The sequence below is a fragment of the Heteronotia binoei genome, chromosome 15 (assembly GCF_032191835.1).
Source record: "Heteronotia binoei isolate CCM8104 ecotype False Entrance Well chromosome 15, APGP_CSIRO_Hbin_v1, whole genome shotgun sequence".
NCBI lineage: Eukaryota > Metazoa > Chordata > Lepidosauria > Squamata > Gekkonidae > Heteronotia > Heteronotia binoei.
Window position 1 is genome coordinate 52,629,038 of NC_083237.1, and position 17,831 is coordinate 52,646,868.

Consider the following 17,831-nt stretch of genomic DNA (forward strand, 5'->3'; position numbering starts at 1 on the left):
AATAGGTACTTAGACCCATAATGGAAGCTAGAAAAAGATCCTTAAATGTAAGGATGTGTTGTTGATGTTCAAGATCGTTAATTAATGCCCACAGTATTCCCTGTCACTACATATGGATGTGAAAGTTGGACAATAAGGAAAGCTGACAGGGAGAAAGTAGATTCCTTTGAAATGTGGTGCCGGAGGAGATTTTTATGGATACCGTAGACTGCCAGGAAGAGAAATAAGTAGGTTCTCAAGACTGAATTCTCCCTAGAAGCTAAAATGACTAAACTGAAGCTATCATACGTCATGAGAAGGTCAGTCATTGGAAAAGACAACATTGCTAGGAAAAGTTGAAAGCAGCAGCAAAAGAGTAAGGCCCAACATGAGATAGATTGACTCAGTCAAGGAAGTCACGACCCGCCATTTGCAAGATCGGATAATGGCTGTTAATGATAGAACATTTTGAAAGACATTAATTCATGGAGTTGCCGTAAGTTGGAAGCGTCTTGACAGCACTTAACTCACGCACACTTAATTTACGCCCCCTAGTCTGACACAAATCACTACATCACACTGGCACAATACATTTGGAGGTTCTCCCAAGCCAACCTCACAGAAATTACATGTTTCAACACAGAGGCTTCTCATGGACAGAAAACATTTTGCTCCACACAGAATAATATAAGTTGGCTTTCCTACCCCCCCCACCCCCACCCCGCTCTCCATCACTTATTCAAAGTGCTATAAGTGCTGAAATCTGTTTTCAGCAGTGGTACTCAAGTGTGCCCTGAAAGATGTACAGAATTCACTTGCACCTGTTGCTGGATAACTACAACCTAGAAACAAAATTCCAAGGTTATGGAAAGAGGTATGAAGTCAGCAGCTAGACATTCAGCAGCTATCTGTAACCAGCATCTATGAATAAATCAAGCTGAGAAAACTCCCGGTTGCAAGAAAGACAACTGTCAGGAAAAAGAATGAAAAACTCCCCATTCTCTAAGCAAACCGTGGAGATGATGGGTCTAGTTTTTTTTTTTTAAATAATAGCAACAACAACAAACACCTCTGCTGAGTGTCCCGCATCATCTTCCCTTCCTCTGGTTGCTGGGGCTGCAGTTGCTAGGTAACCAAAAGGCCACTGGGTACCAAATTGGACTGGATAACATTATGGAATTTACAATGGGTCAGAGGCTTCCTCTGATAACTGTGGATGGAGGTGATGGGGTAGACAGCTGAGCTGGGCTCTCTAATGCATAGCCTCAGTAAGGTGATGAGTGGATTCCCTTGGTTCTGGCTCTTTGAATATTCTGCAGTCTCATTCGGGCTCGGGTTCTGCTCCAGTTGCCCTCTATCCAACAGGAGAGAGAGCTTCAGGAAATAGAACAGGGGGCCTAACCTTTACAAGCCTGTGGGCACCTTTAGAATTCTGAGCCATAGTGGTGGGCACCATTATAAAATGGCTGCCGCAGAGGCACAAGCGAACCATATAATGTCAGGAAGAGAGGTCATGCAGAACTGTAAGATTAATTCTTCTACATTTCAGGCAGAATCTGTTTAATGGGATGCCTTTTAAAATGAACATATCATTTTAAAGCAGTATCTCGTGTACTCGCATCTAACTTTCAATCATACTGTGAAGACCCTTGTACTGCGGTGGCAGCTGCTGCCAAAGTAAATTAAAAAAAAAAATCTGCTCAGCCAGTCATATCTCCAATAACTGGTCAGAAAGCCTGCTAGGCATAAGCCCCACCTGCCCCCCCCCTTTCTAAAACCTTTGGCGGGCACCAGGAATGGGGTCACGATGGCAACCCACAGGCACCACGTTGGGGGCCTCGAGATAGATTATGGATTCTGCGCAAGGAAAGTAGATTCCTTTGAGCTGTATAAGTATATTTTAGAACTAAAGAAAAAAAATGTTAATGATAAGAACAGCCTTACCGGATCAAACTAGTGATCGATCTAGCCCAGTATCCTGTTTCACTCTGTGGCTAACCAACAGAAGACCTATTAGCAGGACAGGGAAACAACAACTTCCTCCTGGTTTTGCTCCCCCAGACTGGTACACAGAGGGCTACTGCTTCTGAACATGGAGGTTCCATTTCATGATGGTAGCCAGGGCTTTTTTTGTAGCAAGAACTCCTTTGCATATTAGGCCACACACCCCCTGATGTAGCCAATCCTCCAAGAGCTTACAGGGCTCTTAGTACAGGACCTACTGTAAGCTCCAGGAGAATTGGCTACATCAGGAGTGTGTGGCCTAATATGCAAACGAGTTCCTGCTACAAAAAAAGCCCCAAACAGCTGTTAATATACCTATTCTATTAGAATTTGCTTAGTTCCCTTTCGAAACTAACTAAACTAGTGGTCCTGAGTACAGCAAGCTGTGGTAGCGAAGGGGGCTCCACAGATGAATTATTCTGAAAGGAGAAGTTCTTCCTTTTGTTCATCCTGAATCTACTGCCCACCAATTCCACCAGAGTTCAACAATTGTAGGAGGAAGAGAAAAGGTTGTCTCTATTCTAGCTTCACTTGCCAGCACATCATTGTTTCCTAAACCTCTATCATACCTCCCGTAGCCATCTTTTCTGCTTTCTAAAATGCTCCCCAAAAGCTCAGCCTTTCTCAAAAAGGAGAGTATTCCAGCCCCTTGATCATTTTGGTTGTCATCTTCTATACCATTTCCTGCTACTACAATAGCCTTTTTGAGAGATGGCAGCCAGAACTGTGCACATATTTCAAAAGACGCTGCATCACAGATCTAAAACAGGGTGTTACAATATTGGCCATCTTGTTTTTCAGCCCCTTTTCTAATAAGCCTTATCTACATAACTTGCCTTTTTTCACTGCTGCCACACACCAAAGTGGCATTTTCATTGAGCCATCCGTGACGGCCCCAAGATCTCTTTCCTGGCAAGGTACGGCCAGTCCAGACGCCATCAGCGTATCTTTTAAGTTAGGATCTGTGAGGCAAAGACCCGCTGGTCTCCCCCTTCAAGGATTAATGTGAATGGTAATGGGCTTGTTCCATCCTGCAGGTGTTACTAATTGGTCTCTCGGCCTACATGGCCCTTATCATCTTTAAGGCCAGAGCTGGAACGTTTGTAATTAGCCTCTCATGAGCACCTGCTACCCACAGGATGGGAGAGGGGAAATCAGGAGTGATGAGGTAATTTTCTAGAGGGTTCTAGCAAGAGTGTACCCTGATTGGGTGTCATCATCACTTAACACTACTTGGCCAAAAAACTAAAATTAGCTAAAAGCCTGGAAATGGAACCCAGCTTGGTTTCTGACAGACTGAAGGCATGGACTATGGCATGCTTATACTGCAACAGATAGCAATGTAGTGAATGCATTAAAAAGGTAAAGGTGCAAGGGCTAGTTGTTTCCGTCCCTGGGGTGATGTCACTTTCGCGATGTTTTCATGGCAGACTTTTTACAGGATGGTTTGCCATTGCCTTCCCCCATCACCTACACTCCCCCCACTCCCGCCCCCCAGCAAGCTCGGTACTCATTTCATCGATCTTGGAAGAATGGAAGACTGAGTCAACCTTGAGCCGCTTGGACTTAAGATTTGTGCCATCTAACACAAGTTGTGTAAATGTCTTTTTTTTCCTGCTGTATGACTTCAAAGTAATGTGCTGCCTGTAGAATAAGCCCTTTTATATGGACAGACATAAAATAAAATTTTATATTTTAATCAGACAAAGTAAAGCTTGGTTACTTGTGTGCAACAGCCCTGGGAAGCTACAGCTTTGGACTCCTTGACAGACTCCTTGACGGGACACCTTAACAGATGTAACTTGACTCTGACATAGAACTTGATTTGCCATGTTGTCCTGCATGAAGAAATACTTTTGGAGCTTTCTCACAATTCTCATCATCTTGTACGAATCTGGTGTCATGTGAAAACATGACCACCTCACCGTTCACCCCAGATTCCCAACCATTTGTGAACAAATTTAGATTGCACTAGTCCCTGTTAACCTGTGGGACCCCACCGCTTGCTTCCTCCCCTTGTGAAAACTGTCCATTTACTACCATTCTCCACTTCTTCTTCAACAGGTCTATAATAAACAAGTGAACCCATCCTCTTATCTGATGACAGTCTTTGGCTAAGGATTCTGTCATCAGCTTTTGTAAAGGTTAAGTATATAATATCTAGAAGAAGAAGAAGACCGTAGATTTATACCCTGCCGTCCTCTCTGAATCAGAGTCTCAGAGTGGCTTACAGTCTCCTTTATCTTCTTCCCCCACAACAGACACCCTGTGAGGTGGGTGGGCTGAGAGAGGTCTCCCACAAGCTGCCCTTTCAAGGACAACTCTGTGAGAGCTATGGCGGACCCAAGGCCATTCCAGCTGCTGCAAGTGGAGGAGTGGGGAATCAAACCCGGTTCTCCCAGATAAGAGTCCATGCACTTAACCACTACACCAAACTGGCTCTCCTAACATCAGGGATGGACTGTGACTCAACAGCAGTGCATCAGCATGACATGCAGAAGGTCCCCGGTTGAGACCCCAGCATCTCCAGCTAAAAAAAAGTACCAGGCAGTAAGTGAAGTAAAAGACCTCAGCCTGAGAGCTCAAAGAACTGCTGCCAGTCTTGATGGACCAAGGATCTGTTTGGGGAGGGGACATCTCAGTGGTAGGGCATCTGCTTGGCATGCAGAAGGTCCCAGGTTCAACCCCCAGCATCTCCAGATAAAGGATCGGGTAGTAGGTGATGCGAAAGACCTCTGCCTGAAACTCTAGAGAGCTGCTGCCAGTCTGACTTTGATGAACCAAGGGTCTGATTCAGTATAAGGCAGCTTCAGGTGGTACAACATCACCCTTGCTTGTATATTTGTTAACCTTCCCAAAGAACTCTGTAAGGCTGGCAAGACAAGACTTCCCTTTAGAGAAGTTACACTCATTCCTAATTGGAACAAATTAAAATGCACCTTTCCTAATACCTCTGTGGAGCCCACTGCTTACTTTCTTCCACTGCAAAAACCAGGGCTTTTTAAAATCAGAAACGCACAGGAACGCAGTTCCGGCTGGCTTAATGTCAGGGGGTGTGGCCTAATATGCAAATGAGTTCCTGCTGGGCCTTTTCTACACACACAAAAAAAAGCCCTGGTGAAAACTATCTATTTGCTCCCCATTTCCTGACAATGAACAAGTTTCTAGTCTGCCTGCTGCTAACAAGAGCAAATACAGAAGATGAGAGCCAGTTTGATGTAGTGGTTAAATGTGCGGTCTTATCTGGGAGAACCAGGTTTGATTCCCCAGTCCTCCACTTGCAGCTGCTGGAATGGCCTTGGGTCAGCCATAGCACTTGTAGGAGTTGTCCTTGATAGGGCAGCTGCTGTAAGAGCTCTCTCAGCCCCACCCACCTCACAAGGTGTCTGTTGTGGGGGGAGGGAAGGTAAAGGAGATTGGGAGCCACTATGAGACTCTGAAATTCAGAGTATAGGGCGGGATATAAATCCAGTATCTTCTGTACTGAATGGTGATGATGGTCCTTGTGGGAAAACAGAGCTGTGAAGCTGGTATGGAGCAGAAGAAAGATTTAAACTACCATCAATGGTTGGGTCTTGCTTTTAACAGCTTCTTCAAAGGACCACAGCTATTTCAAATGCCAAACCCTCTTCCCCCACTCTGAAAAAATGCTGGGTGTTCTGCAAACAGCAACAAGTTTACAACAAATCTTACAAACCGTTCCTACGTCATTTTCTGGCATACAGAGAGTGCTTTCCAACTCTCAGCTCTCCTTCACCATCATTACACTTATTATCCACTGCCACTCCAAAGACTTGCAAAATGGCAAATTTCCCACAACTAATCAATGATCTTCAGGTCTCAGCAGGATTTTAAGCTGGGTCTCTCACTTCCAGTGCGCCATACACAACGATGCAACAGGCTCTCCAAGACAAATGTTATCATATCATGACACTATATCATATTGCAAGTGCTTAAAATACTACAGGGAATTTAGACCATTTTTTTTTTTGCCCTGTCCTGAATTCTCTTTGTCTCGTACCCAAACAGAAAGCTGAGCAACTGATACCAATTCCTGCAAATTTCAGAAAAAATCAAACTCCTAATCCTTATGAGGGATGAGCTAAACCATGAACTCATATGAAACAGGACAGGGGTGCGAAATGTGTGGCCCAGGGGATGGATCAGGCCCCTGGAGGGCTTCTATCAGGCCTCCAAGCAACTGGCTGTCGTCTGTTTCCTTCTCCCTCTCTCTTGCTTCCTTCTGCATCATAGCTTGCTTTGCCAGGTTTGCTCAATCGCACAGAAGCTAAAGAGCAAAGCCTCTCTTTTCTCCATTGGCTGAACAACACATGAAGCAACATATGTACAAAAGGTTGCAATGCCCAGCCATTTCATGTTTTCCCCTGGGTTTTAGGCACAAAGTACCGACCACAAGATTTCTGTAATCAAAAGTAGGCTTGCAGCTTAAACACACACACCTGAACAACATCTGAACAGCATACTCAAAATTGTTCCAGTACAGACGTTGTCTTCAGATTTTGATGCAATAATTCAGAGCAAAGAGGTGTCAGTTATCAGAAACTGTTAAACAAAATATTGCAAGTGTGCTAATCTTTAAGCATATTTTAAGGGTTTTTTTTTAAAAAAAAAAACAAATAAAAAACTATAATTGTGTTTGTCTGTGTCCTTTATAAAGTTTGTATCTCCGCTACCTGGCAGCACATGGCCGGGCCCAACAAGGTCTCATTTATGTCAGATCTGCCCCTCATAACAAATGAGTTTGACACCCCTGATTTAAATCAAACAGCTGAGTGGCGGTCAGCTGTTTTTCAGGAAGATTTTTCTGCCCTTCCTGAACCTCCACAAACTGCATCAAAATTCATGCAAGCTTGTGGCACTCCTTCCGTTTGCAAACACTGCTTCATGAACCTCAAACCACCCAATATTCGTGACAAACTTCAGTTCATCAACCATGTCATGCCTATCCCTAGTCCTCACGATGAGTGGAAAAGGAATCAAAAGGCCATGCTGCCCCCATTCTTGTGTTCCAAAGGAAGCTTGTTCGCCCCCCAAAACTCAAGAACCACCCTCTGCAGTTCTAGTAGTAGTAGTAGGGTTGCCAAGTCCAATTCAATAAATATCTGGGGACTTTGGGGGTGGAGCTAGGAGACTTTGGGGGTGGAGCCAGGAGCAAGGGTGTGACAAGCATAACTGAACTCCAAAGGGAGTTCTGGCCATCACATTTAAAGGGACCGCACACCTTTTAAATGCCTTCCTTCCATAGGAAATAGTGAAGGATAGGGGCACCTTCTTTGGGGAATCATAAAATTCTACCACCCCTGGTCCAATCTTTTTGAAACATGGGGGGTACTTTGGGGAGAGGCACTGGATGCTATACTGAAAATGTAGTGCCTCTACCTCAAAAACAGCTCCCCCCCCAGAGCCCCAGATACCTGTGGATCAATTCTACGTTATTTTCTATGGGAATAAGTCTCCACAGGAAGAAAAAGACAACATTGGATTTATATTCCGCCCTCCACTCAGAGTGGCTCACAATCTCCTTTATCTCCCTCCCCCACAACAGACACCCTGTGAGGTGGGTGGGGCTGAGAGGGCTCTCACAGCAGCTGCCCTTTCAAGGACAACCTCTGCCGGAGCTATGGCTGACCCAAGGCCATTCCAGCAGGTGCAAGTGAAGGAGTGCGGAATAATAAAAGAGTTTCCCTCCCCTCTGCTTTCTGATGACCCTGTAGCAGGGGTAGGGCCTCCAAACCGGGGGATCCCCTGCCCCCACCTGGGGATGGGCAACCCTAAGTAGTAGTAAGTGCATTTAGCCTTTTCCCAACTTCATTTCTAGAGCTGCCATCTGAAAACGCTCCATAATAAGGAACACGATGTAAAAAAGTAATTCCGGAGGAGTAACCGTGCCCTTCGGTGGCAGGGAAATTAAACAGAGTCCAGCAGCACCTTAAAGGCCATCAAAAGAGACTGCAGAGTAAATCAGAGCTCACTTCACTCTATACCTCTGATGAACTGAGCAATGACTCATAGAAACTTGTTCCAGAATAAATTTTGTTAGTCTTTAGGGTGCCACCTGACTCCTGTTTAATATTTTGAGAAAATGACATCTTAAATGCGGTAGTATTTTACTGGAATGTACTGTTCCCGCAATATATTAAATTCAAATTGCTTTTTTTGCAATTATGGTGCATCTAATCTTTTCCATGAATATTTTTCAAATAAAGGAATAAAGAAGAAGACTGCAGATTTATATCCCGCCCTTCTCTCTGAATCAGAGACTCAGAGCGGCTTACAATCACCTTTTATTGTCCTTCCCCCACAACAGACACCCTGTGAGGTGGGTGGGGCTGAGAGGGCTCTCACAGCAGCTGCCCTTTCAAGGACAACCTCTGCCAGAGCTATGGCTGACCCAAGGCCATGCTAGCAGGTGCAAGTGGAGGAGTGTGGAATCAAACCCGGTTCTCCCAAATAAGAGTCCGCACACTTAACCACTACACCAAACTGGCTCTGAATTATTCCTTGAAATAAGGAACTGGTGGCAACATTATCTAGCCCTGTTTTTTTTCCTGAGGCTGCTTCCTCATGGAGTCTTCAAGTAGCTCTTGCTGCTGCTGCAAAGGCAGAAGCATCCACACAGCAGTTTCCCCTGCAGTCTACTTGCTTCTGTCCATTGTGGCTGCCACATCTCTTCCCCGGAGGACTTTTGTTTATTTTAGCCTTTTATTTATTTTATTTCTTTTAGCCTTTTAAAAAACCTGTCAGTTACTAAATGCTATAGTGCAATAACAATATAACAATCTCCTGCCATGATGTACTAGCTTCTCTGAATTCCCAGCTTTCATTAAAGAAAACCCCTATGCCCCTCGCCCTTTTCATTCTGGATATATAAGGCGAAAGGTATGTCTATGCAAGAGAGCAGTCGGGTTAGAAAAGGAAGTATTTCTTCACCCAAAGGGTGATTAACACATGGCGTTCACTGCCACAGGAGGTGGTAGCGGCTACAAGCATAGACAGCTTCAAGAGGGGATTGGATAAGCATATGGAGCAGAGGTCCATCAGTGGCTATTAGCCACAGCTTATCATTGGAACTCTCTGTCTGGGGCAGTGATGCTCTGTATTCTTTGTGCTTGAGGGGGGCACAGTGGGAGGGCTTCTAGTGTCCTGACCCCACTGGTGGACCTCCTGATGGCACTTGGGATTTTTGGCCATTGTGTGACACAGCATGTTAGACTGGATGGGCCATTGGCCTGATCAAACATGGCTTCTCTTATGTTCTCTTATAAAAAGGTCTAGGAATGTACTCTTGTTTAAAAAAGAAAACTGAGGGTGTTATTAGGTGATGGCAAGAGATCATTACAATGCTACAGTGGTATGCAATTGCCTATTTTTTAAACAGGCATAAAGAGCCCTTCAGTGGTATTGGGGAAATGGAGGCCAAGGGGGCTGAGGTAACATAAATTGTACCAATGTGGACAGGACCTACATAAATGCATGCCTTAACTCTACGTGATATGCAAAAGGCTTTGACCACTATCTTCCCCAAACGACTGCATTAAACCGGGTTTAGGAAAGATTGCAGCTAAGTGGGGGAAAGATGCAGAAAGTGGATGACTAGGAGACAACACTGTTATGCCAATAAAAGTTGTTGTTATTGTTGTTGTTGTGAGACAACACTGTGTGGATGCGCCAAAAAATCTACCCACCCAAACTGGGTAAACTCTGGCTGCAATCACACACACTAAATAATGCACTTTCAATTCACTTTTAATACACTTTCGAATTGAATTTGAATTGAATTGAAAGTGCATTAAAAGTGGGTTGAAAGTGCATTATCTAGCATGTGTGATCGCATGTGTGATCGCAGCCCCTGTGTGGAAGCATCTTGAGAACAACTGAGGAAGGTCACAGTACACCAGAGAGTCTTAAGGACGAAAAAAAAAAAAAAGACATATGGGAGAAATTACAAAGATTTATAAAAATATGCATAGTTTGGAGAAAGTGGGTAGACAGAATGCTTTTTCCTCCCTCTCTTGTACTATTTAGAAGTTGGGATCATCCAATAAATCAACTGGCAGAAATGGTGCAATGGTCAGAGTGTCAAACTAGGATCTCGCAGTCCCAAATTTGAATCCCCACTCTGCCATGGAAGCTTGCTTGGTAACCTTCAGATAGGTACTTTCTCTGCTTTATAGGAGCAGGGCTTTTTTTTTAGCAGGAACGCACAGGAAGGCAGTTTCAGCTGGCTTGGTGGCAGGGGGTGTGGCCTAATATGTAAATGAGTTCCTGCTGAGCGTCTTCTACAAAAAAGCCCTACGTGAAACAATGGTGATGTCAGGGAGTGTGGCCTAATATGCAAATAAGTCCCCACTGCGAGGACTTATTCTACAAAAAAAAGCCCTGTATGGAAGCATTGTGAGGATAAAACAAAGGGGGGGGGAGAATGTCATAAGCTGCGTTGGGCCCCCACTAGGCATGTAAACATCTAAATAAATAAAGATGGAGGATAGACAACAGGAAGTATTCCTTCACCTCGTGCACACTTTGTTTGCAGAATCTGCAAAGGAGACTGGTTATGGGCTTTGACTGCATTAAGAGGAGTTTAGCCCAGCTCCATCAATGGCCGTTAGCCACAGGGCTAAACAGAACCTCCTTGATCAGAGGCAGTCTACCTGCAAATACCAACTGCTCGGAGGGAGGGGCAAACAGAAAGAGAGGTCTCTTGCCTTCGTGCCCTGCATGTGGTCTTCCTGGAGGTCTCTGGCTGACCACTCTGGCAAAGAGGGTGCTGGACAAGATGGCCCTTGGTTCTGATTCAGCAAGGCTCTTCTTATGTTCAACAGCTGACAGCAGATGCACTGGAGAAAAGGGGACTGTTCAGTAAATAGCTCCAGGGGGTTTGCTCCCTGACAAACCCACATGCCTTCCATTAACCATCCCTAACCACACCCACAATTGTCCTTGCTTTGTCTGGCAGAGAGCTTGCAACTTTACCAGGTGCTCCTTAGCACTGCACCAGTGGAATTTCTGCCTGTTGTTCAGCTGTTAAAGGGACAGATACCTTGCTGGATAAAAAGAGGACCCCCTCTAGTAATTACACTCCATAGCCAGGCTTTGATCCACACCTTTCCTCTTGGCCAGAAATTACTCTTTGCAAAAAGGGATACAGAACTCTATGAAGGTTCAAATGCCAGCTTCAGATTACAGTAGGCAAGCTGTCATGAATGCAAAGCAAAACAAAGTTTGGTTGATTCACGTTTCTGGTTTTGAGCAGAGATGTTGCTTTTCCTTAGCAAGAAGTTAGTAAAACAATCTCCATCGCCTACAAACACACATACCACAAGCACCCACCAATCTAGAAAGGCAACGGAATGAGATATTTAGTTGGACTGTATAAAAGGATGTGAGATTTTGAGTTTCCCTGAACTCTTCAACAAGCTCCCACAAAGAATTCAGTGGAACGTGAAAGCTTGCACACTCCTTCCTCAAACTGTTGAGCCATCTGACTTTACACAGCTCCCCCTTTCCTTTGGGACAACAGAGCATACATAAATATCTTAGCAAACCAGGTAGCAGCAGAAATGTAAACCAGCTTGACTATCACCAAGATTCAGCAGAATCAGATACATCTCTGAAATTGACATTCTCTCTTCCCAGACCTTCCGTCATACAGAAATGGCCTTATTGGACTGAAACGAACGGTCACAAGCAATGCTCCCTCTAAGCTGCCGAGTCTTGTGAGCAAAAATGCTATTTTGTGAGCTACTGGCATTAAAGCTGTGAGCGAGCAATTTGGCTACTGCATAAAATAGTTTGCTCTGAGGGCATCCTTCCTGAGCTAAGACAAAAATGCATACTAACTCAGCTTAGAGGAAATGCTGGTCGCAAGCCAAGAATGCAGAGATGCCAGGTTATCTCCAACTTTATCCCAGTCTGAGGGAAAGAGACTTGGCTCGGTGGTAGAGTCCCTGCTTTCCCTGCAGAAGGTCCCAGGTTGGTTCCCTCCAGTTTAAAGGAGTGTGTTGCAGGTCATGGGAAAGACTTCTGAGACCTCAGAAAGCCACTTTCAGTCAGAATTGACAAGACTGCCCTTGATAAACAGATGATCTGACTCAGCATAAAGCCACTAAGTGTTCATCAGCGGTTCCAGATGTCTAGAGGGGAAAAAAAAAATACTGTTTCTTAAATACAGGACTGATGGGTGGTTATTAACCAGGTGATTTACCTCCATACTTTGGTGATCTCCATCCCAAAAGACATCCAGGTGTCCTCAGCCAGGGCCTTTTCTGCCCTGGCCTGGTGGAACTTCTTGCCAAATAACATCAGCGCCCTGCAGGGCCTGCAAGCCAGAGATATTCCACCAGGGCCTTGGTTGAGGACTGTGACAGACATCACCTCGTCTGGCACTTCCCCCTCTTCAGTTACACTCTCACCTACTCCCTTATGAGAGGAAGACATAGTTGAGATTAGATGTATCTGTGCAATCTGAATACTGTTATGTGTGGAATTATTTTAATCAGGTTTTTTTTAAATTGCTGGAATTGTCTGAATGATGTTTTATTGTTCCTCATCACTCAGAGTCCTGAGTTCTCAGGGAATGAACCATTTATAAATCTAAATTATAAATAAACTAGGAGTAAGGCCCGTTGTGAAGAAAAATACAATGGACTCTAGGAGGCTCTGAGTGAGTGCCCACCACCCTTGCTTTCTTCCCACCCATCCAAATGAAGGCACTAACTCCCCCCCCCCCACCTCAAGGGGAGCTGATCTCTGTCATCTAGAGAGCAAATGTAAATCTGAGTGATCTCCAGTGGTTCCCCAGGAGGAAAAGGCATCGTACCTGTCTGAGGTCCTATCCCTCCTTAAACCCCACCCTCTCCAGGCCCCACCCCTTAAATTTCCAGGAATTTCCTAACCTGGAGTTGGCAACCTATCTCCTTCCCTTTATCTGCCCCTCTGACTTCAGGTTTCCATGCAGCATCATTCCCCCTTCCTGCAGCCTCTCCATAGGAAAATGACAGTCTTTTTTCACAGGATATGTGTGAAGGGGGGGGGGGGGGACCAAGCACCTGGAGGTTGGCAACAGTGGTTCCCTGGGAGGAAATGGTTGGTAGCATCAAGCAGCTGGCACTGTGAAGAAAGCCACTGCAAGCCTCCCTTTCACTCCCTCTGAAGTGGCCCCTCCCTGCTGTGAATGAACATTCCTTGTCAGTTGAAGAGATTAAACTGCTACTGTTTGTGTGGATTAAAGGGAGGAAGGAAGACAAACAAAATGAAATAAAAAGACTGAAAGAGGGATACCGAGAAAGAATGAAAGAAAGAACAGAACGGGGAGGTAGAAAAGAGGGGGGGAAAGGAGTGAGAGAAATAAAAATGAGAAGGAAGACAGCGTCCTGAGGAGAGGCAGTAGTGATCAGTAAGCCCTCAGCAGAGAACTGTCTCCCTCAGAGGTCAGTGTCAGCCAATACTTGGTGCAGTACAGCCCCAGTGACTGCAACAAATCAGGATACTGGAAATTGCCACCACATCTTCAGTTTTATGACTAAACTAAAGGATAAAAGCTTCAACTGTCCATTTCTAAACCTCTGTCAAAGGGACAGGGCATTTTTCTCCAGGCCTGCTGGCAACCCTAGCTGTTCATTTGTAATCCTTCCTTGCACTGGCCTGTATGATCTCTCTGCATCTGGGGGATCTAATGATCAATAAGGGATGGTCAGAACTCCTCTCACATAGAAAACTAGAATGTCAGGGAGCAGGCTGACTTGGCCTCCCTTGCAATATGAAACGACAGTGCAACCCTATGTGAAATTACTCCATCACAGTTAACGCACTTACACGGGAATAACTCTGCATTAGATTGCTGCAAGAGGTTCACCACTGCACCCAGGCAAAAGTCGCTTTCCATCCATGAACCTGACCTCCAAACATCATGAAGCAAGGGCTTCAAAGAAGGGGAGGGGCAGTGGCTCAGTGGTAGAGCATCTGCTTGGGAAGCAGAAGGTCCCAGGTTCAATCCCTGGCATCTCCAAAAAGGGGTCCAGGCAAATAGGTGTGAAAAACCTCAGCTTGAGACCCTGGAGAGCCGCTGCCAGTCTGAGTAGACAATACTGACTTTGATGGACCCAGGGTCTGATTCAGTATAAGGCAGCTTCATATGTCCATATATCCAAAGAAGCACATTCTATTCAATTTGCAGAAGTTTCTGGGTTCAATCCCCAGCATCTTCAGTTAAATGGACGAGGCAGGAGATGATGGGAAAGAACTCCTGGGACTCTGGAGAGTTGCTGCAAGTCTGAGTAAAGAACACTGACCTTGAGGGACCAATGGTCTGATTCAATAAGAGGCAGCTTCGTCTTCGTGTTCCACAGAGATGCCATTTTTAAAAAATGCATTTCATCTTTGGCTATGTGTTATATAAAAACTAGAGGTGGGGGAAGAGGTGCTGTGACTTTTCTTGCAGTTTCTTTTTTTCAGGCACAAAACAGACTAAATGCAATCCAAGATCTTTTCTGTCCTGCAGCTGGGAAATCTGGGCGTGGAGGAGGGGCTTGGAGGCAAGCCATATTTTGCACCCTAAAGTGCTCTCAGCACGATAATCGTAGTTTATGAAAATATTGGACTGTTGCCGTGTTTTGCATCCATTTGGCTCAGGTGCTCAGAAGGGAAAGGTGGCATCTCAGGTTTTAAATGGGCCCCCACCCTACTCTGCACAAAACTTAAGAGATGCTCGCCCCGTAATGTTTCTCAGCGCACATGTTGTTGCGCTCAAAAAAGTATTGTGGATGTACTGACTTGTGACTAATAAGCTCTGTGAACGACGGAGCCTGCTGAGCTGACAGAACCGTTTTGGCAACTTTCTCAGAGTTAGTTAAACGTATGTGTAAATTAAGGGCACACCTACGCATTGGAACCGTGTCTAAAGCTGGCTTGCACATTTCAATCTCCCTCCCTAGCCAAAATGAAGTTTAAACAGGCACTTGCCCCGATCATCCCTCAATATGCTGCCCTTCCCCTGTTGCTATTTAGATATTTCACTCTTGATATTTAGACTGTAAACTCCTTGGGGCAGGGACTTAATTTATGAAATGCTGTAAATCATCAGTCATTGATGGCTAATTTTAGAATGGCCTTGAAAGAGGGTTGATCATCATAATTTCTAACAGAGACTGCCCCCCCCCCCAAGAATTAAAGCAAATTATGGTTAGGAGAACATGAGGTCCTTGACTGATCTACAGTTCTCAGAGGTTTGAGGCCAACAGACAATGGCCCAGTCCAGAGATAATTCAATGAGAATGAACACTGCCTGAGTTAGAGGACCACTCCACTATTTCCACTACTTTGCCTCTGTTCCTGTCTCCCCATATGGGATGTCTTGTGCATGTTGAATGTCCCAGACATGTGGAAACTGATTCGCTCCCATTTCTTTCCTTCCTCTGCCGTATTGCTTCTTTGCCTCTTCCTTCCTCCACTACTTCTGTCCTCTTTCGTAGGCACCGCTGTCTAGTATTAGACTGTAAGCTCCACGGGGCAGGTACCTCTCTCTTGCTTACATCACTCTGTGAAGCCCTGGGCACACAATGATGTAAAAGAAACAAAACTGTTCTGCTAATCCCCACCGGGATTCTTCTGCAAGCCACGAGAAACAGGGTCTTGTGAAGCTTTCCATCCACGCAAGAGGCAATCGTTTCCCCCACACAGTGAGGGTCCAAAGGAAGTTATACACTTAGAGCAGATCCATGCACAGAAGAGAGCGAGGAGGACGCTTAAGCAGGCCTGAAACGGGCTTAGATTTGCAGTGTGATCATGCATTTAGGGCCAAATTAGACATGACATGCAGGTGGGTGTAACTTCCTCCTCTTCCTTTGTCCATGAGAAGCTGCCCCGAGAGGCTGTGAAATTCACTGGGGCATTGGTGCCTGCCGAACTCTTTCTCTGCAGCCGATTCTACTGCGCGCAATCGTATCGCCCCCCGCACAAGCACATGGGAAACAACAGCAGAAGAGGTAGGGAGATTATGAGCAGAAATACAGCTGGAAGAGGAAGGACTAAATTCCTCTTCGAGACTTGCCATTTCCCCCTTGCCGATGGTAACCCCCCGCAGGCTGCTTTTCACTTTAGAAAAGGGAGGAAGGCGCACATACCTGAGCCTGCTTCGGCGGGGAGGGCAGGATATAAATAAAATGATTGATTGACATTGCAGGGCTTTTTTTGTAGCAGGAGCTCCTTTGCATATTACGCCAAACCCCCCTTGATGTAGCCAATCCTCCTGAAGCTTACAGGGCTCTTCTTACAGGGCCTACTGTCAGCTCCAGGAGGATTGGCTACATCAGGGGTGGAATTCTAGCAGCAGCTCCTTTGCATATTAGGCCACACCCCTCTTATGTAGCCAATCCTCCAAGAGCTTACAGGGCTCTTCTTACAGGGCCTACTGTCAGCTCCAGGAGGATTGGCTACATCAGGGGTGGAATTCTAGCAGCAGCTCCTTTGCATATTAGGCCACACCCCTCTTATGTAGCCAATCCTCCAAGAGCTTACAGGGCTCTTCTTACAGGGCCTACTGTCAGCTCCAGGAGAATTGGCTACATCAGGGGTGTGTGGTCTAATATACAAAGGAGTTCCTGATACAAAAAAAGCCCAGCAGCTGCATGTAACATTAGCCCTCAAGCCTTCAGTGTTATATGGTCAAGACACCAGAGCATTTTCTTGGAGCTCTGTGCAGGGAAGCCTCCTGTATGGGAACTAGTTATCAGATATAGGAAGTCCAGTGCAAGAAAGAGAAGGCAAAAAAAGAAGCCGAGTTCTAATCCCGAACTGCAGCCGTCACGGCACGCACAGCAACGCAATCTGAATCCCGTCCTGTGGCGGCCTGCACGCCCAGCTGTGCAGAGAAAAGGTGGGAGGGAAGCGCATGCAGTTGTTGTTCAACAAAAGCGTGGAGGGGTGAAAAATTGGAAGTACTGACCTTAAAGCTCCAGTAGTTGGGTTGCTAACGAACACAAAGGGAAAAAAAGAAAAAGAAAAAACAAAACAAAAAAATACCATTAAGATCCTGTTTTGAGAAAACAGTTTGACTTTAAACTGTGTGAGAAGTTATGGCTTGGCTTTCTTTGTTTAAAGTCCCCTCCCAATGGTGTTTTTTTTTCTCAAACAAAAGCAATGGGATTTCGCCAAAACAAAGAGGGATGGTCAATGGGAATTATACAAGCAAGGCTTTCGAAACAGGTAGAATGCGGCAGCCGAGATGCATGACTTCGCTGCAAAGGAGAAAATTAAAAAGCAAACAAATGACATCGGGGTCTTACGAGGGGAATGCGGTGGGCAATCTGCGCTCCAATGAATAAATCAAAAGTTTTCCCATCAAGAAAGAAAGAAACAAACCACAACCTGATTTTTTGCACCCACAGAATGTCATGCAAACGAGGAAACTTGATAGATGTATTTGCTCATTTTGCATAATTTATGTCACTGCCAAGATTTCTCAAGCCTTCAAAGCAAAGCCTATGCCAGAAAACCAGTTTCCATCCTGAAATCTGAGCACGCTGAGCACTGTAATGGCAGGGCTGTATCTGTCAGGAACGCAGCAGAGATAATCGTTTCTCTCTCTCTCTAGGAATGCAGGGTTCAGACATACTTAGAAAGAGTGCAACAAAAAGACTTCAGGGCCCAAAGACTGCGCGCTGGGCACATATTAATCATCAGACAGGCTGGCTAGTAGCACATGATAACAGCACTGCTGGACTGCTTTGCAGCAGTTCCCTATTTTAGGGGGGGGGGGCAGAGAATGCACAGCCCCCCTCCCCTTCTCTGCTCATGCCTCTTTTTGCACCCACCAACGCACATACCTGTGC

At 45.4% G+C, this 17,831-nt stretch overlaps 1 protein-coding gene across 8 annotated transcripts in view; it reads right to left on the reverse strand.

Moving 5' to 3' along the window:
- The window catches only part of SRCIN1 (SRC kinase signaling inhibitor 1), a 468,342-nt gene that overhangs the window by 141,551 nt on the left and 308,960 nt on the right, over positions 1-17,831 (reverse strand). For 5 of the 8 annotated variants that reach the window (XM_060256100.1, XM_060256108.1, XM_060256102.1 and 2 more), the window contains one exon: positions 16,946-16,969. The exons of the other annotated variants lie outside the window; for them this stretch is intronic. In XM_060256100.1, coding sequence (XP_060112083.1) covers positions 16,946-16,969 — 24 coding nt within the window. The remainder of the gene's footprint in view (positions 1-16,945; positions 16,970-17,831) is intronic. 8 annotated transcript variants of the gene reach the window in all.